The sequence below is a fragment of the Strix uralensis genome, chromosome 7 (genome assembly GCF_047716275.1).
Source record: "Strix uralensis isolate ZFMK-TIS-50842 chromosome 7, bStrUra1, whole genome shotgun sequence".
Taxonomy (NCBI): Eukaryota; Metazoa; Chordata; class Aves; order Strigiformes; family Strigidae; genus Strix; species Strix uralensis.
Genome location: NC_133978.1, coordinates 14196804 through 14218880, shown reverse-complemented (window position 1 = coordinate 14218880; position 22077 = coordinate 14196804). Strand labels below are relative to the sequence as shown.

At 37.7% G+C, this 22077-nt stretch overlaps 1 protein-coding gene and 1 long non-coding RNA gene across 3 annotated transcripts; both read left to right on the top strand.

Moving 5' to 3' along the window:
* The first annotated feature begins 4216 nt into the window (after window positions 1-4216).
* LOC141946215 (pulmonary surfactant-associated protein A-like) lies at window positions 4217-7078 on the top strand. Its single transcript, XM_074875675.1, has 3 exons — window positions 4217-4367; window positions 5827-5901; window positions 6605-7078. The coding sequence occupies exons 1-3, from the start codon at window positions 4217-4219 to the stop codon at window positions 6979-6981; spliced, it is 603 nt and encodes a 200-aa protein (XP_074731776.1). The 3' UTR covers window positions 6982-7078.
* A 3989-nt stretch (window positions 7079-11067) lies between these two features.
* LOC141945614 (uncharacterized) lies at window positions 11068-20371 on the top strand. 2 transcript variants are annotated; one of them, XR_012629562.1, is made up of 7 exons: window positions 11068-11202; window positions 11477-11591; window positions 12687-12776; window positions 13746-13827; window positions 15254-15327; window positions 16006-16140; window positions 18543-20371. It is a non-coding gene; the product is annotated as an uncharacterized LOC141945614 (long non-coding RNA). The 2 variants fall into 2 exon arrangements; XR_012629563.1 differs by lacking the exon at window positions 16006-16140.
* The last annotated feature ends 1706 nt before the right edge of the window (window positions 20372-22077 follow it).

The following is a 22077-nucleotide window of genomic DNA, read 5'->3' as shown; positions in this document are numbered from 1 at the left end:
AGTGATTTATAAAGTTTTTCTACATTTTGAGCCATTATAAGCCGTGTTTTGGTAATGCCAGTTTCCTGAATGCATAGAGATAGTGTGTAAATTGTGGGGCTTTACTGACTTCCTGATTAATGTTTCCAATTCTTTACTTAATTTTTTTTTTTAAGTATAAACTGTATTAGGTGGAAGAAATAGTACAAATCTGCAAAGATTTATCATGTTGCTCATGCATTAAAGATGCATATATATGCATGAGGAGGATGTATATGGGCAGTGATACCACAAAACAGTATTAGCTATTACAACTGTTGCAGAGTTGCATAGAAACTGGATCTATATGAGATTTGTGTTCTGGTAAATTAGATTTCCAAGAACTTGGGCACCTAATAATTTAAAATATTACTTCCCAAACTCTGGATCCATTAAATTCCATCTTATCTTGCAATTGCAGAACTTTCTTAGAGCTGTCAGTACCTCAGAGGTCTGCTGCTATTCAGAAACAGAATTACCCATGTCTTGATTGTGCTGAATTGCCTGGTATCTGCTATTCTCAAACTGCAGCAGGATTCAGAAACAAGGTATTTTACCTACTGGGTCTTACCTAATCCACATCTTACATACTTAACACCAGTTCTCTTCACCTACCTCATTTGGACTACAGAAGAAAATAGTTTCAACTGGTGGGATTAGAGGTTTTGTAAAATTACTAACCTGCATTCACCGCTTTGCTGCATGTTGGGTAGAGGAAGGACTTGAAGACAGATTGTTTATAACATACATTTATGAATGTTAATTGATCATTTACTAAAAAGGACACTGATATCTCCCCAGTTTACTTTTTTTTTTTTTTTTTGAGAGGGAGGACAGACCATGCTGAGCACTTTTAACGGCAGCACAAGGCTCACAGATGTGAATGGAAGTGGATTTAAGTGACTAAGTTAATTCTAAAGGAGATCCTAAACATATCTCCTCCTTTGGTATTTTCTCTTAGCTAGGCCAGACAGTTGATATTAGACATCTCTCTTTGTTGAACAAGGAGCCTAAAGATGTTAGCTTGCAGCTGTGAATTCTGCTGGGTAGAAAGACACTATAGTTAGGGTTCATGCCAAAACTTAAGGAGTTTTAGTAAAATGCAAATGAGCAGTAGAAACTCTTCTATCCTTAAGAGACCACAGTGTAAATTGGAAAAATAGAGAAAAGATGTGAAGCAGAGGTATTTCTGTCTTACAGGTGAGGGACTGATGTGTTGGCTTCCTCAGGTTCATAAAACAAATCTCAGCTAGGATTAAACATAAATGTCCTTACAGCAGAAGGCATCAGAACCAGAAGAAAGTTACTCACGAGATCCCAATCTTTATTGCTGGGAAACCCAAGGACCAAAGCTTCTGGTTTCTTTTTTTACTTGAAAATGTTGTCCATTTGAGAATTTTGTACCTGTATACAGATTTTCTCAGGATCCATCTCTGACCAAGTGAAGATCAGCTGTACTCTACATGCAAAAGAATCCAGATGCTCACAGAAACACTGAGCATACACAGAGCTAGAAAATGGCATTAAGGTAAGTACACCAGATACTGAGATGGGAAGCAAAGGATAGAATTCTGATTATCAGGTCAGACTATCTGGAAGGTAATGTGCTTCCCAAATTAACAAGAGCATCTTCCTGGCCACTGGTAGTCATATGCCATTTTTGCTTTTTTAAAACAAGAAAAAATTATTACATTATCACTTAGAATCACCAAAAGTTTCTTTACAGTTTTATACATTTTGTATGTGCCTACAAATCTGGAGTTATCTGTTAGTTCTAGACTGTTTTTTCTCCATCTTTGGCTTTTTGTTCTTATAAAAAAAAAAATATATATTTATCAACCCTTAAAATTGTTCTCAGTATTTGCATAACACGTGTGTAAGCAAAACTCAGAAGGCTTGTTCATACCCTCATTATCCAGCCTCACTTCAGCAGTGTCATTTAACAAACACAACACTATATAAAGGGGAGTTGTGCAAACCACTCTTTCATTTCACTTTGAAGCAGAAGGGTAAGTTGAATTTCCTTTCAATAAATCATAAGGAACTTCAGCTAGAAGGCAAACCTGTTCCTTTTCATTTCTGTGGTCATATTTACATTCTAAAATTAAATTTTCCTTTATTAATATTTTTTTACTTTGCTTATACTAGCAATTTTAGTAGATGAGGAGATGCCTGAAGGACAGCAGATTGTAATGACTGATGAAGGTCACTAAAACTGGATTAAAACTGAAGAGCTGTTTTTTCCATTTTGCTATACAACTGATCAGGACTCTGACTCTGCATCATAATCCAATTATGAGCTGGATGCAGTAGTCCATTCAAATGTGATTCCCTGAATGATCAGCTCCAGATGAAGAGTACCTGTTGTAATTGCATTTTGTTATCTCAGGGATGTAAGTATTCCTAGCCACCTACGGTAGGATTCTGTTAGAGACTTTAATAATCAGCTCCCTGAGTCATTGATCAGCATTGTCAGAGGTGTCTGCTAGCCTTCAATATAGTAGAGGATAAACAACTTGGGACGCTTCAGATTCAACACACAAACCTTGACACCACTTTTAATACAGCACGTGTCTTCTCAGGTGGATATGAAATTTCTAGCTGTTGAAGTGGAAATTTTTGACCATGAGGAATAGATACTGCTATTAATTAAACAGATTCTATATGTAGCAAAACACTGAAATTCATGACATAATTTAATATTCTTATGTTCAAGGGTTTGTCCCACTGAATTGATTTTGATGAGACATTCCTCTAGAAAAACAAGTGAACTTTGCCCTTTAAAATAGTTGGTATTGATGCAGATTTAGAATTGTGTCAAAAGCCTTCTATGATAAGAATCGATCTGGAAGATGTAATCAATACTTCTTTTTTAAGAAAGCTCAGTCCAGTTTTAGTGTATCCATTTAATAAATGGTAATAATAATAACCTGATATTTTGATTCTGCTTAGCATATATGCTTTGAAACAAACAGCTTGTTTTAACTGATGAACTCAGGTGTTAATAATCTTTCAGCATTCAAGCCAACCAAGATTTCATTCTCAACTTTAAGAGGAGCTGGATTTAGAACATATTATGTGTCAATTAAAATGATCTTGTCAATTCTGATTTTTTTAAAGGATAGAAGTTTTTAGGAGAGTGTAGTTCATGATCCTTTCTAATTCAGAAGAAAAGTCATGGGTATTGAGTTATATGTTTTGCATGAGAGTCAACCCATCAGGGTCATCTCGTTAGAAAGGCATACTCATTCTGGCATCCTGAACCTTTCTTTCTCGCTATTATTTTAACAGAATGATGCCAATAACTGGATATGTCCATGCCATAGCATCTCATAGTCCATTGGTTCAGGTTTTGTAACCACACAGCAGTACTAATGCTGCATACCCACTAGCTGCATTGTAAACCCATGAGCTATAGTTTCAGAATGCTTTTTAGTCATGATATCTTGGCACTGAGATTATAACCCTACTTAATGTTATAGCTGAAAGGATAAAATAAGATGCATAGGCCTATTTCCAACCAGCAAAAATGCATTTTCTACAAGACTAACTCTGACATTTTCAAGCTTGTGGAATTTTGTTCAAGACAAGATAGGAATGCCAATAGAGCTATAAAATTTTGCCCATGCGTAAAACACTCTATCAGTTGTCTTATTTCAAATAAATGTGCTTAAATAGTACTGTGCTTAAAGAGATTGCTAACTAGCTCCAAACCACCACAACAACCACTGTAACAGATGGTGCCTTTCAGGTTGGTAACACATGCATCTATGTTTCATTGAGTGATTATAGCCCTTACAGACAACTAATGGCTTAAGTGTGATCAGTTACATCTGAGCCCATCATTTCTCAAGAATTAATCCAACAACTAGTCAGTGATAACAAAAAGGATGATTTGTCTTCACTACTCCTAAACGTGTAGCTGTCATTCTGTAGTGAGCATACCAATCTGTATCAGTCTAGAAAGAGTTTTGTCTATAAGCTATGCAACGGTAGCAAAAGAGATCTGGAAAAATCTCTTATACCTAAACTATAGACTTTATTTAAACAAGGAAAGAATGTAAATTTCAAGAAGGGACAAATGGGAAAGAAAAAAAAAAGAAAAAAGTGTTCAATTATATAAGCCACCGCCTACAACTTCTTACAGAATCATTGGCTGACAAATATGTGGGTTTTCTTACAGCTGGCCTGAGCAATCATGTTGTCTTACATGTCCTACATGGTCACAGCAGTAGCTGCTTTGCTAGTGACTTGCCATGCACTGTGTAAATGTCCAGGAATTCCTGGTCTATTTGGTATACCTGGACTGCCTGCAAGAGATGGTCTGAAAGGACAGCCACATCTACCAGGTAAGTAAACTTCCCTTTTTTGCAACAAATCCTTGTCATGAAGAATGGATGAATAAAACCAGTTAACTCAGAAGGACATGTTCCCTTGAGGAAGCAGCTGCATTAAACAGGAGGGAAAACTGAACAGAAGAAATGGTTTAATTTTTTTTCTAAAAGATAGGCCTCTTCTCTCTTCTAGGAGAAGAGGGGAAATGAACAGGTTATCAATACTTAAAAATATAAATATAATATATAGAAATATATATATATATGTAGTGCTTTTCCATTGACCTTGCAAAGGCAGTTGCTTCTTTCACAGCAGAAGCTTTTTTTTTTTTTTAAGTATGAAGAAAATATTATTCTGGTATTTACAAGTGTAATTAAAAGGCTTCTGGCATGTCTCTCTAGTATTCAAAGATGGTATGCGCAAAAGAACACACTTTGCACTGTGTAATTTTCTTTCTATGTAGAAATGCTTTCTCCAGGTCCATTACTAAGGCTAAAGCACTATCAAAATTATTCATAGAAGTCACACATTTCAGTTTGAGGTTAAGTTCTATTTCATCCTGAAGTTCCCAGAAAATGCATCAACTGGAAAGAAAATAATGCTTCTCTTTTCCAGGTCTCTTAGGAGCCCATGGAAGAGGTGTTCTTCCTTGGCCACAAGGTGAGAAAGGAGAAAAAGGGGATATTGGGCTACCATGTGAAAAAGGATGATGTCCATCTAGTGTTCTGTCAGTCAAGTGGACTCTCTCTATTAGGTCAAATATGTTGTTTATTACTGGCTGGGAAGTGCAGTAAGAGTTGTAACAGTGCAACTCAGGGAGAGAGACGCAGCAGTATTTCGTGCTTCTACACTGCAATTTGTTTTAGATGTGAATAACGGGAATATGATCATGGGAGCACACTAGTAACTTTATTCTACATGTAGGACCCTTGTTACCCATGGAAATTTGTATGAAAAAAAAGTGTCTACCTTTACAGTGAGTTCCCATCTTTAGCAAGCAGTGCTGGATGGCCTGTACTTCACACAATCTATGCAGAAACCCTCCTATACCAGTATTCATGGTTTCCACCAAAATAAGATCCCACTATAAAAACAATCCATCCAGCAGATTAAAAAGAAAATAGTATGGTTCCTGCCCCAAAATCTCAATAATGATTATTAGAATGAAACAAATTCTCTTTGGCAAAGCCAAAGACATGACAAACATAAGGCTTCAACCTAGAAAAATTCATTTTCTTCTGTGCAGAGGGGAATGATCAGCATTTCAGAGGGTTGGAGGCTTGTGTTTGTTTACTGTGATATAGGTTAACAACAGCGTGAAAAAATACTGGGGAAACATTTATTTCATGCCAGATGATGATAAAAAAATACATTGTGTGCTAGCTAGTTTTGGAAAATTATTTATCCAAGAAATTGTTCTTATCAGCAGAGCCTAGTTTTGCTTTTGTATAACTTCTATTTTTCTCTGTGTAGGTCTACCTGGTTCTCTGTACACTGAACTCTGCAACATTTTAGATTTGAAACGTCGACTTTCCAGACTTGAAGGCGGTAATTTTTCCCATTTTTACTTTTTAAGCTCACAATGAGTTTGAAGTGCAATAGGCAAAATTCATTATAGAATCATGACTTGCAGGAAAGAAATCACACTTGGAAATGGTACTACATCCCAAAACTCCATTTTCTCATCCAAAGCAGGGGAGATTAGGGCTCATTTTCCCTGAAGAAGCAGATTTTTCTAAGGAACACTAATGCACATTTATTCAAATTCAATTTATTAAAAAAATATTCCAGCTGTTGCACATTCCACATGGATTCATGGGAACTACTCAGCCTTGTACCATGTTGCTAGCATTTTTATCTATCAGATTGTTAAAGGTGGTAAATTGTTTTGTACTGAGAAGGAATCACAAAAATTATAATTTGTTTCACTTGCTCAAATTCGAAGCAAATTCATCCTTTTTATATAGGGCTGATAGTGTATGTAGCAAATGTTAGTGGGGCATCTTGTCTTGGAGAAGACAATGACAGGTGGTCACAAGCAGGATAACAATATATTTAGTGAATGACTAGTGATTTGGTAAAATTTTGAAGATCTTAATTCCTCTTCATGCTTCACTCTCATTCTTGCCCTCTATTCTTCTTACCACCTGTAATTTTCTCTTCATCTCTTGATTTCTCTTTCTTTGCTTTCTCATCAGTATGCCATAGGAAATTAAAAAAGCTAACTAGGTTTTTTCTTTTCATGTTTTAGTGCTTGCTTTGAATGGGAAAATAATAGAAGTAGGAGAGAAAATACTTGCCAGCAATGGGAAGGAAGTTGATTTTGCATCTGCACTAGAATCCTGTGAGGAGGCTGGAGGAACTCTTGCAACTCCCACAAACGAGGAGGAGAATAAAGCTATTCTGGGTATTGTGAAACAGTATAACCGATATGCTTACTTGGGCATTAAAGAGGGTGAGACTTCAGGTCAATTTACGTATATGAACGGCATACCTCTGAATTATACCAACTGGCACCCACGTGAGCCTAATGGCAAAGGGACAGAAAAATGTGTAGAGATGTACACTGATGGGAGATGGAATGACAAAAGGTGCAACCTGTATCGCCTCACGATCTGTGAATTTTAAAGAATGGCCTTTCAGCCACCTCAAAGTATGGAGACAATTAAATATCCTGTGTCTCAGGTTTAGGCAATTTCTGTGATTATTCTATGTCATAAAATCTAAAATTAATCATATTATGGTAATTTTTTTGTCCTTAAGAAAATGCCAAATGTGGTAGGTGATTAACTTAATTAAAATGTGCCTCATCTGCTGTGTTTGTCTCTTTTGGAGGGTTGGGAATAGCTCAGCATTCATTTTCCATGGCAGACTGTCTCTGTGCACTGCACCTTTGTGAAGATTAGAAGAAAATTCCAAGGTTTGACTTGGCATATTGGAAAAGGCTGAAGTTAAAATTGCCCATGGCTTCATAGTGGAAGCATTTCCAACTATTTAATAGTTTCTGCCTTAAAAGAGATGCACAGAGGTTGACTTCACTGGAGCAATTATGATCTCAGGTTTTGTACGTCTCTGCGTTATAGAGCTTGTATTCTGTCACACTGAAGCATTGCACTGATTCATTCAGCATCCCTATTTAACTTTTTATAAAACAAAATACCAACAGTACCAGTTACAATTAATTTTCTTAGTTTCAGAAGCTATTCTATAAGACACTAAGATAAACATTGCTTTAGATCCATGTAGACATAGAAATATATGTATAAAATACTAAAGATTGCCTTTTGTTGCTCAAACATCACCTTCCCTCATAAAACTATGACCATTGCAGTGATACAAGGCCACCTGCCTTCTCCCAAACCACTGAACCACCACATAATATGTTGGGGCCGTGGGCAAGATTGGAAGTTCCATCAGTTCAAACACAAACTGTTACTCTGCTGATGTCATGCCAAGCAACCACACAGCCAGATCATGATTCAAATCCACTAGGATCAGGAAGCATCTTTTCACTAAATATTTTCATGGCTACTCAGTTCGGGTAGCTGGTGAGTAGTGGGAGCTCAGTAAAGTACCACAAGTAGCAAATTCTCACACACTTACCTTGTAGTGAGGAAGTCCTGAGCTCATCTATTACCATTTTCACACCACCTGAGGGATAAAAAGGAAGCACTGGGGTTAAAATACATGCATAACCACCTTTACTTCATCTTCTCCTCCTCCCCCACATTTGCCTCTGTGCAGGGAGGCCATAGGAACCTGAGCTTGACTCTGGACAGTGTTGCCCCTCGTCCTTAGCCTGCATGGAGGAAGGGATGGGATCTATTCACATGGTCATTTCAAGCCCTATCAAGTAGGAAAGCTTTAGCATCTTCAGACACAGGAGATAAGGGGGTACTTTTGGCAGTGGAAGATTCATGTCCAGCATTGCATACAGCACACCAGCTGATCTGAGAGTGAACAGGGACTTTGAAATAGGAAAAGTACACCCAGTACTATGTTGAACAGATTTTAAAGTGTGAACCAAAATAGCTTCCTTTGAAACCTATGACCATGATACCATTTTGGCCAAAAATTTCAAATGGGAAGGGTCATGCCATGACAAAAATTATGATCATCACATTACTTTAAGATAAGGCTAAACTTAATACCTTTTCGTTTTTCTAGGCTTAGCTCTTACCAGCTGCACTAAATCTGCTAGAAAGAGTTGAAGGTTTACTTAAAACTACCTCTACCTCTTGCATTTTAATTATTAGTATTTTAATGAGTAAACCCTGTTAGCAATTTTTGAGTCTTTCAACTGTACAGATTCTTTGTTAGAACAAGATGATTACCTGGCATAAGAAGGCATCATGTTGAAGACAGACACACACACACACACACACAATCACTCTGACAACATGATCTTTTTTTATCTGAACCAAATTCACATTCAGTTACATAGATCCCCAACTAGATTTGGAGTATCCTATTCCTTTAGTTAATCAACAATTTATTTCCACCACAATGGTGTTTACAAAATTACTACACAAATCTCTTGTTGAGAATGTTACAAATGGCTTAACACAATATATCACGTATCTCTAAACATATTTAGACTTCAAGACACTTGGGTGCTTTTAACCCAGATTATTTTTTTAGTCAAAAGCTAATTTTTAATATATCAATAAACAAAACATCTAAGCTAGGTCTCAGAGTCAAATTTCTTTCTGCTTAAGCCATTACTATTAGGAAAAAAAACAAACAAACAAAAAAAAACCAACAAATCAAACACATACATGCTGCTTAAAAATAAAAACTCCTCCAATCCAGTCAAAGAACAGCTAGGCAGCACTTTCCCCTCTATGGTTCACACTGAGATCTGTAACATTTCAGGTAACTGAATGAAACTCCTCAGTTATTTCCATAAAATATCTCCATATAACTCATATTCAACTCTTCTCTTGCTATGCTCTAGTCTTCCCCTTACACCATTCTGAAGCAGCCCTTCTTGTTCTGTGTCCACAGCCTTGACTATGCCTCATATACAAAACTGAAGATATCAAGGGGAGGTCTGCCAGTTTCCTGCTTCCTTTATTAAAAAAATTGTGTCCACATTCTTTTGCATGGATTTATCTCCTAACTTTGATGAACTTCATAGAGAAAAAAAAAAGTCCAGTGTCAACCATCATATGTGGAAAAAATAAAATTCCCTAGTAAAAGCAATATTTTGCGGACAGGCTTGGAATGTGTTTGTATCTCGTGGAATTCATACATGGTAATTAAAATCCTGGTGAAGGCACACACTCAGTAGAATGTTAGTTGATTATTCTTTTCAGTTCCACAGAGGAACAGAAAAGTATCCAGAAATTGTTATTTTGTTCTTTTAGATGGCTTTTCTTGTGCATGTATAACTCTATCAATTTCAATCCTTAAATGCTGTTTAAAACACAGAAATAATTGTTTCTCTGTTCTGTTGTTGTAGGATAAATAATTTTGATAAAGTCTTTCCTTAAAAATGCAATGAGCAAAAATAATCCGTGGTGCATAATGACCAGACCAGGAAAAATTCAGGTTAGTCTTTTTTCCTTAATTTATAATCATTTGCTACAGAAAAGAAACCTAACAGTAAGATCTTTAATTCAGAAAATAACTTACTTGCTTCTCAAATGTTATAAAACCAGATTGAAAATTAAGACCTTAGTACAAGGTAAAAGGTCACAAAAATTCAGTCCCTTCTGAAGCAAATGGATTGTGCATCACATAAGAGAAATTTAATACAGTTGTTATTGCAGGTATATTTAACAGAGTTTTGTCTGGCCACAAAAACGATGGATACTGATTTAAGAGAGAATTCTCTCTGGTCTAGAGTGATATTCTCTGTTATAACTGTATAATTTAATTAGATGCTTTAGTTTAGAAATACTATTAGCAATTTTGAGCACTCAAAAACCTCTCCCCCACTCCCATCAATCCCCACCACATGTAAAGAAATTGACCTTCAGTTACAGCAAATAAGTATTTTTCTGCAGCTTCCTGATTTTTGTAGAAATTTGATTAAAAAAACCCAGGCCCCATGGTTCTTGGGAAACTGAGTTCAAATTCAACCTTATGTGAACATAGTAACTGGCAGGATGTGACACAGGCTGACAGGGCTACCTTATCTTGCATAAATTGTGAACAGTGCCTCCTTTATTTAATTTTTTTTTTTTTTTAAATTTTTGAAGCCGAATTTAAAGAATAATTACATCATTTCTCTGTTCTTTCCCAGAGAAAAGAACATATGTGGTGGAAAAATACCAGTACTTGCTGCCACAACATCCTAGCAGTGCTGCAAATACAAAGTAGGGTGAAGATTAATCATACATTTTACATTTATTTGCAACTTTTCTTTAGAAGAACAAGTGCAAATAGAAGAAATATTTGCCACCAGGAAGTTTGTTACCTGGTTTTGAAACCACACTGAGGAGTGGTAGAAAGACAAATGGCCCTATTACAACTCTTATGAACCAGAGGAAAACAATGTTCTTAGGAGTATTGTGTAATGGTATAACGGACATGTTTGTCTGGACCTCAAAGAGTGTCAAATTGCAAATGATTTTCATTATCAGAAGTTGAAACATATTGTTACAAAATCATATTGACCTACAGTTATACAAACACACCTGGGTTTAAAGCACAGTCAAAACAGGATGCTTGGAAATTAGAGTAGCACCTTTAAAAATAATAAGGGGACTCGGATTTGATTTGAAGTGCCTGTTAGGAAACCAGGGTTTGGCAGAATTTGGCTCAAGGATGATAAGCCAGGTGAAACCTAGTATGAAACTTTGACCCTCTCCGACCTTGTGGCTCAGGAGCTGTACAGCAAGGGTATGTTAATCCGTGAGGAGGCTGCAGCAATGGTAATTATGGTAGTAAAGACTGTAGTGAACAGTTTAACCTTCCTCTGCAGATAATGGAAGACAACTGCAGAATATATGGAATAATAGTTTCATCTGGTTCATAAACACAAGGGGTTTTTTCTCTTCCCCATTAGAAAACTATTTTGCTACCAACAGCTATTGAAGAAATACTGTATTACTGTATTTCTGTATTGCTTTCTATTTGTTATAAACACAAAACTATTTCTTTCTGTGTTTTTCAGATGAGCTGCACCAAGTGACGTATCAGAGACCTCCACTTGGATCCTTCACACACAACTTCAGTCAGTGGAGCAAGACAGCAGTAGCAATTACAAGCACTGATCACACTGTCTACAGGTAAAATTAAGACTTTCTGCTCTAAAATGCTGCTCATAATTTCAAAAAAAGCCATGCTGAAGTTTGGCATCCCAGGTGTCCATATCTTGCTGAATTCTTTGCTTCCTGTTTTCAAAGCTCAGCAAAAATAGCCTCAGCCCTCTGCTGAGAAGGAGACACTAGGTCCTGTGTGTTCTGTGCTCTTCCTGATATTCCCAGGCATAAGGGAGCTGCTGAGGACAGTCTGACAATGATTTGGAATAGAAAAGGAAATGCAGAAAGCACAGAACAAGGTGGTAGCAAGGTAGAATGGAAACAATAGCGGAACAGGACAAAATCAATGTTACCCAAAAAAATATAAGTTGGGTTGGGGCCATTTAAGTACAAACTGAGAGTATAAGAAAAGAATTTTCAAGGTTATCATCTGAGGTGTGACTAGCACTATGAAGGAAAAAAAGCAACTTTCAGGAGGTTAAGTATAAAAAGGAAAGGCTAACAAACAGGCTTATGGAACCCACTTTCATAAACTGAAATTCAACTCTAGTGTCTATATTTCTTGAAGCAGCTAAGAAAGCAGCATTGACCAACTTTTGTCCTTAGCATGTTTTGCATTTACCTACCTACCTTGTGCAACGTAACATACTCTCAGAATATCCTTCATTTGCTTCGCTAGCACTGAAATTATAAAACTTCTTAATGAGAGATGTGGAAACACAGAAGAAAGGTTACCTCGCTACTCAAAAATTGTTTATTCTTTATCAGATGTGTATCCCTGAACCTTGCTAGACTTCTGAGATATGCAGCTCAAAGGAAGATCAGAAAATAGTTTACAAGTTTTGATCGTTATATAGAATATTCTAGTAGGCAAGCATAGCAGAAATGTAAGTATTTTTAAATATCTATTTTAGCTTGCTCCACTTCAATATATTAATGAAAATCAAAGGAAGAAAAGTTTAGAATTTGTTAAATACATCGGTTCTTCTCGGGAGTCTATCACACAAGAAAACTTCTGTCTCACTTCAGGTTTCCCAGGACATCAGTCAGCATGTGAAGCCACTTAATGGAGGTCAAGCCTCATCCACTTCTCATACTTGCCTAACCTGTGGTTTCTTCCAGATGCAGTTGAAGTGCTAAAGTTATTCTCACCACAGATGCAAAGGCCCAGGTCCTGTCAGTGACCTTTTCTAGGGCTCATCTGAACCACAGGTAATGGCTTGTCTCATGTTCTCTGGTTTTTGGGGTTTTTTCCATAAAACAGTTAGACAACCTCAGCCAAAAGAATGTTAAAAGCATTAAGTCAAACACTCAAAAGCTAAGAAACTTGAAATTTAACAAAAAACTTTAAACAAAGGTTACTCACACAAATTTAAAACAGCTCTCTTCTGTCAAGGTACATACAACTGAGTACTGCTTATTTGTTTTTCACAAGACTGGTGCCTTTTCCAGGGTACTCAATAAACAGTGCCGCAGGAATTATTCAGGTTCCGTGGGCACAACACCAGTGACAAAGGACTCTACATCAGTAATGCCAATGCATTTCCATATCAGCGATGCTCCATGTCTCGAGACCTCTGTACTTACAGGACTGGTTTAGAGCAGCTTTTTCCTTCACTGAAAGGTCATTGTTCTGTTGGATAAAACTGTTATTATTTATGATATATAAACTTCCCCTGGAGTATTTTGTAAGTTACTTAAGTATGTGCTGCTCTGGCTGTTACCTCTACATACGCTGCAGATGTATCAGTGTCTTTTGGCTTTGCTGCTACAATTATGAGATTCTGTTTAGTTACAAGACTTCAGCAATTATCACTGATAAGTTCTCAGTCTGTATTGAAAGTGGTGGTGGTGTTCCTGGTGCATATTATATTTCAGGTGGACTTGTTTTGGCTTATCTTCAGTGACATTTACAATTTAACATTTACACAGTCATGCTGTGGAAACATTGGGTATTTCCAATATGTATTGAGAAATTGCTTTGTTCTGCTTCAGGGTTGGTTTTCTTTCAATCATGTGAAAGTGTTTCTAGAAATCAAGGCAGTACCCTCAAAGATTTTTCTCACATTTTTAGCATGTTTACTTCTTGAGGAAACCCCCTATCATTCCAGTTAAAGTTCATTAAATTTCTATTCATATGCAAATTCATATCATATTACATGCTCTTTGTATTTTCTGTAGGTAACAAGATGAATCTCAAGTTACATGCCCTATAAATTAGACCATTTAATGAGTCTTTCTTATTTCGTGTTAGAGCTGCTAGGTAAGTTGAACATCTTTAAATAGGTTTCTGTTTAAATTAAGTTGAATCCTACTAAAGTGTATCATAAACCTTTCCATTTTAGATTTTTTTTCTCTGTATCTCAACATTTTTATTAAATTTTTCACCTACTTTTACAGGATATCATCTGAGATGAAGATACTTTAAAAGATGGATGCCATATTGAAGAATAAGTGTTAAAAATTGTTTTGTTCTTAAGCCAATTGATTAAGACAGCATTGTCTGAGTTTATCTTAACTTGGCTTTCTCTTACTAAAGCAGATATGCGTCTATTGCTCCCATGTAAAATTAAGACTGAAATTGTAGCTTTTTGCATGGGAAAACTGGCATATAATGGTATCTGCTGTACAAAAGAGCTTTGAAGGGCATGTTTTGGTTTTTTGCTCTGTAGACTCTTGCAAGCCCGCAGACTGAGTCTTTTGGAAAAATACTTCAATTATTTGAAATAACCTAACTTTGCAACTACATACATGACATTCCTGTCACTGGGGGCAAAGCTTTTAAGGTACAGAAAACTTCTAACACAGACAGCAAAATTCTGAAACATTGTTGTTTTTTTGGTTTGGTTTTTTTTTTTTTTTTTTTAATGCAAGATTCTACACTGGAGAGTAAAAAAGTCTGGTTTATATTTGGCTTTAAATAATCCTGTCTCCAACAGTCGTTTCACAAAATTTTAGGAGTAGCTTTTTTCCTGCTCCCATGCTGTTCAAGGTAAACCTGCAGGTTTTGTGCACTTGTCTGAAGATGGGATAGATAAAGGATTTATACCAGGTACATGCAGTTACCATCTCCATGTTTATCTAGATGTACTGCCGTGTTCTATTTTTATGCTTTATAAACTCATTCCTATCATGTGTAATCTGATATGGGTTCTACTTGATAGAAAACAGATCTTTATTAATTACTTGTATGAAGTAAAGATAGTTAAATCTCTCCTACTTAATGACACAACTCACAGAGAAAAGGATATCATTTTCCATAACATAGGGCTCAAGAAACTTGTTGCTAGGTGTTAGGTTGCAGCTGGAAGCAAGTGCTTGAACAGCCTGAAGGATTCTGTCAACAATCCCTAGACACAGTTAAAAATCAACTAAACCTAATGCACAAGTGCCAGTGTTTTGCCTGAACTGGCTCAATCACTTATAGAGTAAAGACTAACTCAGTTTGCTAAATCAAGTTTTCCATAAACATCACTGCTCTGCAGGTAGTTTCCAGGAAAGTACTACCTATCCTTACAAAGATCAATGTGTGAAAAGATCCCTTATATAAAACACAGCAGTAAACTAAAACGGGTCAAACAAACATTTTAAAATTTCATATTAATTTCACATGATTACCTCTGCTTTATCTTGAAAGCCAAGATTCAAACTGTTAAGACAAAGAGCATAATCACTGGTTTTGTTCATAGGTTTCCCACTGCTGGTTGATAATGAAATGGAAGGCATCTGTCAGTTAGAACATAGATTTCCAGACTTGAAGGAGGTAATTTATCTGCCTTTTCTTTCTGCTGTAGCTGGATTAGTGGGCATAAACAAGATGAGCCACAAAATGGCTTCTTAGGAGGAAAAAGCAGAATTTTGTACAGTTTTATTGTATTCCAATTATATTTTGTTCACTCATAGGTAGAAGAGTGATAACTCAATCTGGGACAGGGGAGACAGTTTTTTAAAACTAGGGGGAGACACCTAGGTAACAGCTCTGAAGCATTACTGCAAGACAGAAGTTTATCAGATTAAAATCTCTGCCTATGCAGAAGTGCTCCATGGGCACCTCAAGCAGCTAACAGACAAATAAACCAAACACTAAAAACATACCAAAACAATCACAATCAGATCACATCTAAGATCCTACTCACTCAAGGACTGACATACACCCTTGTATACTGCAAGCCATCTCAGAGAATTTATACAGAGTCTCAAAGAAAATAATATACATTCTACAAATGTAGGATTCCTCATTTCCGTCTCTACTCCAACCTCTTGTGCTTCGCCTGTTTGATCATCTGTATATTTATATGTTTCTTCCCTTCTTCCCCTCCCCTCATCTTTTCACGTCTTCTGGCTTTTGGGGGTTGTGTTTTTTCTTTTATCTTTGATTTCAAGTTTTCTTCTCTTTACATTTCCCTGGGTTTAATCTAAAGTTAAGTTACTCCTCTTGCAGTCCTCCACTTGGAAAAGATGATAGCATCTGGACAAAAGATATTTGCTACCAATGAGGAAAAAAAAGCCAATTTCCATACCACACTGAAAAAAAGCAAAGAGCCTGGAGAGTCTATTGCCTCTCCAAGGAACCCAGGTGAGAATTGTGCCATTCTGTACTTTATGAAAAGTTTTAATACCTATGCCTACCTGGGGATAAAGGAATCTCTATTTCCAAACAAATTCCAGTTCCTGGATGGTACACAGCTGTGCTGTAGTGGCATTTAAATGAACCTTCTGGCAGAGGGGATGAGGAATATGTAGAGATATACACTGATGGCACTTGAAATGACAAGAGGTGCCACCAGAATCAGCTTACTGTCTGTCAGTTCTAGTGCTTCCCCCTGCTGCTTTCTGGCAGGCTCCCTGGAATACACTTGCCTATGCCCTGTCTCTGCATTTGTAGCTACTGAACTCAGATAATGCAGCATGAAAAATAAGTCACTCTTTCCCAGCCTGATTTGTCTTTTAAACAAATGACAATCATAAAGAGGAAATTACTTATAATGAAAGCAGTGACCATTTTGTCTGTTCTGTTATTCATTGCCCACTGAGTTTCTTGATATGACTGCCTATGGGTTCCTACTGCTGTTAGCTTGCTGACTTATTACAAGAGCAAAAATTAGATCTACTGGGCACACACCTAAAGTGACTTGCAGCCACAAGATCTTCCAACACCCCTTTACCCACAAGTCTCTAAGTTGTGTGTATTTTGACGCCTTTCTGTAAGTTTCCCTCACCAAACCTATTTGTACAGACATGCGTGCTACCACTGCTGTTTCTCAACCTGCATTTCTTTGGCCATCTTCACCCATAACATGATACCCGTAACATGAAATAAGCAATGCTGCTAAGGTAACACAGAGGTATAAACACAGGGGGAACTCACCCATCTTACATTTTCCATGGGAAAGCTTCAGAGTCAGCAGGTCTTTAACCTTTGTATAGCTGAAAAGTGGTGGCCAAAAGTCACCTGTCCTAAGCCCCTCCAGCAACTCCTAATCCCTTTCCTGACTCATAGTGGTAACAGCACAAGAAGCCCAAGGTCCCATGCCACATGGGATGCGTGTGGAAGAAAACACACAGAAGCTGACAGGAGTTACAGCGCCCCTGTGGTTTAGGGAAATCAGTAGAGCCATGACAAGGCCAATTTTTTTAAGCTAGTAAAATAGTAGAGAGATTCGGATATAGCTAATTTGTGGGCACCACAGAGCTGCTTGGCAAACTGTCATTGGGATTTCCATGGGGCTAAGCTTGGTGGATGCCTGTTTCTGAAGCAGCTTAAACTCATTGCAGAAGCTTCTCAGAGCCTGCACCCTCCAGCTCAAGCTAAAGGATTAAAACAAAGCTTTCTGAACATCTGCGTTACTGGAGTCCAGTTACCTTCTGTAGTTGAGCGTTCCCAAGGTTAGATTCACAATTGTGCAGTATAACAGGCATATCCAGAGCTGTTTCTGATTTTTTTTTTTTCCTTCCTATTGCGGGGCAGTTGACTTCAATATAACTTTAGGCAATGAAGGCTTTGCATAAACTCCATGACATGGTACAAAGGCTGGCTGAGCATGCCTCCATATACATAAAGCCAAATGCCTGGCTATTAGTCACATTCACGTGCGTTTGTTAATTCCAGCTTGGTCATGGAGAGCTGAGCAAGGAAACATCCAGACTAGAGCCAGATCAGCTCCTCTCACGCCTGTGTGACAGGGAGAAGAACAGTCAAACTATGAGGGTAACTGGGGAGGGAAGGCAAGCTCACAACTGGTGCAAATGCAGGGGCCGGCAAAGGGGCTGCTTGGAGCCTCATAGTCATGCACATCACTGTAATTCCAGAGCACCAACTGGCCATGCACAACATTTCTGCACTGACTTAAATTCAATTACTCAAATATTTTGAGTACATGTTCTCACCACCTGCTTTGTGACAAGGCATGGATCTTCCTGGCCTCCGTTCAGCCCTCTGCTTGATGTCATGGCCTGTGAATCATTCCTGCTGTTATTCTCTGCAAACTAAGCAATTTATCTCACAGGTATTTACTCAGGATGATTAATGCAATGGGGTTAATGTCAAACCAAGACACCTTTCTGCTTGAACAATTTGTTGCCTGTGGGTGGTCTACCTCCACAAGTTACTTAATTATTCACTCCAGCAATATCCAAATCCTTCATCACAATAATGCATACTAAATAGCACCACATTTCCCTGTTCTGGGAGCTGTAAAGTTATCCCAACATATGCAAAGAGAAAACTTTTGTGAGTAAAGTCCTCAGTTTATCCAATGCAACTGTTTGGCCTGTAAGGAGATCTACACACTGTTAACTAATGCCCTATTTCTGGGCAACATAGTCAAAATACAAACTACTGAACCCTGTACCATGTAAGGTCTAGATAGATGGTTATGTTGCTATGTTAACATAGTTGAAACAGATATGTAGAGGAGAAATGAGGACTCAGGAGACCATAGGCACTGTTTCACTTTCAAACTTTGTTCTTACTCACAGATGTTTTACAGCTCACCAGTATCTGCCTGCACTCATCAGCTCACCTGCCCAGAGTCTTCAGCCTTGCGTGACTCCTATTGTGAAACCAACTCTGCCACAAGCATGAGGAAACAGGAACACCGGCATCACCTCATACAGTAGTTTTCCACTCATCATATTCCAATAAAGTTTAGGAAGTTTACAATGATTAACATCAGCTTGAGAATGAGGTTGGATTTCCCCCCCCCCAACATTTTAAGCCATAATAAGTTTTTCATTTTATCCTGTTTTTTTCCGGGGGGTTACAGAGTTATCTCAAAATTAGAGCTAATTGCAGGTATGTGAAAGAAAGTGGTTGCCTTCAGTGTCAGTCTAATGAATGTGCCACAGCAGGAATGTTCTCCCACCACCCAGTATCTGGACTTTTTCCCCAGTGGACTCCCAGGGAAGAGGGTAAAGGACTGAATGTGTTACTCCACAGCTGCAGATGCTAGCCTTGTTCAGATGCTCTAGCTACTTATGGTACTAGATGAGGACCTAAAACCTCAAGGCAAATATTTCTCTCCCAGCCTGAACCTGCTCCCTCCAGCAACCCTGCTAACAGCAGGCAGGTCTGGAACCAGCAGTCTTGGCCTGAAAAGCAGATTGTTTCATTATCTGGGCACCTAATTTATTCCCTAAATCTGAATGATAGGGCAGCACAGCATCCTCTGATTTGTAGAAAGACAGGATTCCCCAAGGCTGGCAACTGTTTACTCCAAAGTTATTTTCTGAACTTATTTTAAAATCCCAATCCACCCTATCCTAACCTTAAATACTAGTTGTGCTTTATAAGGCTGCCACCATTTGCCTTGCATTTACCAGTACTTGCGCATGTACTGGGCCACCCAGGTTGCTGACAAGCTAAACTGCGTCATGATGTTCAATTTTCAGCCAATGGGGAACACCACTTCCAAAGGTGCGTGTAATGACACTACCATCAGGATTAAGGAAGGTTAAAGTCTTATTAACTTTAAGAGTTAGTAAAAAAACATGATAAGCAGATTTACTGGAAAGAAACTTAAAAACGAACTTGGTTTTGGCAAGATCAATGAAATATTAGTGTTAACTATCAAGAGAGAAGAAAGTTGTATGTCAAGTTTTCGGGGAAGAGTGTTACTGATTCTGCCTTGTACAGTAGAAAACTTTTTTTTTTACACAAATATTCAGAAAATTGTTTTTAATTCTATAAAAATATCCATCATGTGAAAAATTATTCTTGTTATTTTCTGTAAAAATACCCTCGTTCATATCTTTTGTGTTTTGTAAGCGTTTAAAAAGCCAGTTAGGTGACTTTGCGGTCTAAAGGGACATGCTTGAAGTCTGCACTTTGGTTTCAGGTGCAAATGCACACCCCTTTAGGTGTATGCATTCCAAGACAGATAGTTACACAAACTTCATTGTCCCCACCACTGGGTTTTTAACCCAGGCTGCAGTTTGGCCTTCACATCTTTCCTTGTCATCAGACAAGCACTAGATGCAGTACTGTGTACAGATGAGGGGGCCAGTTCTCAGGGACTGTGTAATACCACCTCCACAGCAGCATGAAGCAGAGCCAGAGCTGACTTAGCAAAGCCTCTGAAAAGGGTTGTATGTGCTTTGTATGCCATATAACAGATACTGCAGCAGCCTGACTGTAGCCATGATTTTTTCAAAATTTTAAATAAAGCTAAGCTTGTATGTAGCAAGTGGGTTGTTGAACATACATAGCTGGAAAAGAGTTGGGTGTATGGACCCCTTGGGTCTGCAAAAATCTTGGGGGCATCAGCCTTCATTCTGTGATTGTGCTACTCATTAAATAACTCAGATTCTGACTGGTTGTTATTATCAGATTATTCACTTCTGGGTAAATAAGGTGATTTACAAGAAAAGCCGAAGTGGTTTCCTGGCAAGAAAAAGGCCATCATTTTTCAAAGTGACTCTCGTAAAGCACCTTGTGGATGTGTGAACAGCCAGCTACTGTTTTACTGATCCTGAGCAAACTGCGGTCAAGGCAGAATGGCTCCATCCTTTCTTTGGAAAGGATTGTGCCACTTTAAGAACACCAAGTGGGAGGTGATATAGGCACCACTGTACAAACAAGTACCTGTGCGCACTGCTGCGCTCACCTGAGCCTCGCACAGCTGAGGGGACACTGCCCACACCCTCCCTGGTCTGTCTGGCAGGTTGAACACCTTCTCTAACACGGCTCTTGCTGCCTGACAGCAGAGGGTGGATGCCCAAAGCAACTTGATTTTATTTGCAAGACTTGCAAGACACCTTGAGGACGCTGAGAAGGTAGGAGTGGACAGAAAAAAGCTGAATGCCTACAGGATCACACAAGCTTCAGAGAAAGTCAGAACTTATTTCAGGTAGTCCAGTTGAGGAAGATGCAAACATTCAACTCAAATTCAACTGCTTGCTGGCCTTTCTGCAAAAATAAGAGGATAGCTAAATTATTTCTAATTTGGTTAAGAGATTTTCAGCAGGGAAGGGATGAAGAGGAAAATACAGAATTGCTATTCATGTGATTTATTTTAGGTTCATTAGTATCAAAATAGTATGCTAAACAGAGTTATGTCTGAAAGTGCACTGTATAAGACAATCCTTTGTTTTCCTTTTACAGTTAGCTTGCATAAGTTTATTCAAAAGTGTTTAAAGTCTAAATATTTCAGAACAGGAAATGTCTATTTGACTCAGATGTATATAACTACTCTCTGAAATTCATTCAAGAGTCAGAAAACAAAGAGCCATGAAGTCTAACACATAAAGCCACCTTATTAGATAAAATACAAAAATCAGAATTTACGTGTCCAGAGAAAAAGTTCTTTATGCATACTTCCAATAACAGCTGAGAAACTTGTTGCATTTTAACTTTCATCGTAGGCACCTGCTTACTTTGGAAGCAAGGTGAAACCTACTACAACTAAAGGCACAATCAGCAAAATCCTAGCACTGTGCTGTACTACTTTTGCATTTTTAAATATGCTCTGTCTTCATCATACCTTTCTTTTTAACATCTCCCAGATTTTATACATCTGATTTCTGCACCCAAACTTCATACTGTTATTAAAATTCTTTAAGCTAGATTTGCATCCTGTGGTGACTTTACTCACAGAAAAGTAAATATACACAGGTTTTACTTAAAAGTAATGAGACTAAACTACAGCATGCTTTATAAAGGCTGAAATCTTTTAAAAATTAATACTGAAATATTTATAATTAGCACTTTATTCAATCGTCACTTGTAGAGGAGATATAATACATGCAAATTCAGTGATACTTCTTTTAATATTTTATTATTCTGAGCATTTTCATAACTCTTAGTTTGAAAGGTTTGGCCCTCTAGAGATCAGTGTTATTAAATCTTTGGAGGTTTTACATAGTTGAAATACAGCCTTTTCTGAAAAGTACTCAAGTCATGAATTTGATTTCTGGTATTTATAGGAGTTTTAAATTACACTTTTAACTTGCAGTATAGTTATCTCTTGATCACCCCCCTCATTTCCAGTCAATTACTGTGCAAGAAATCCACATC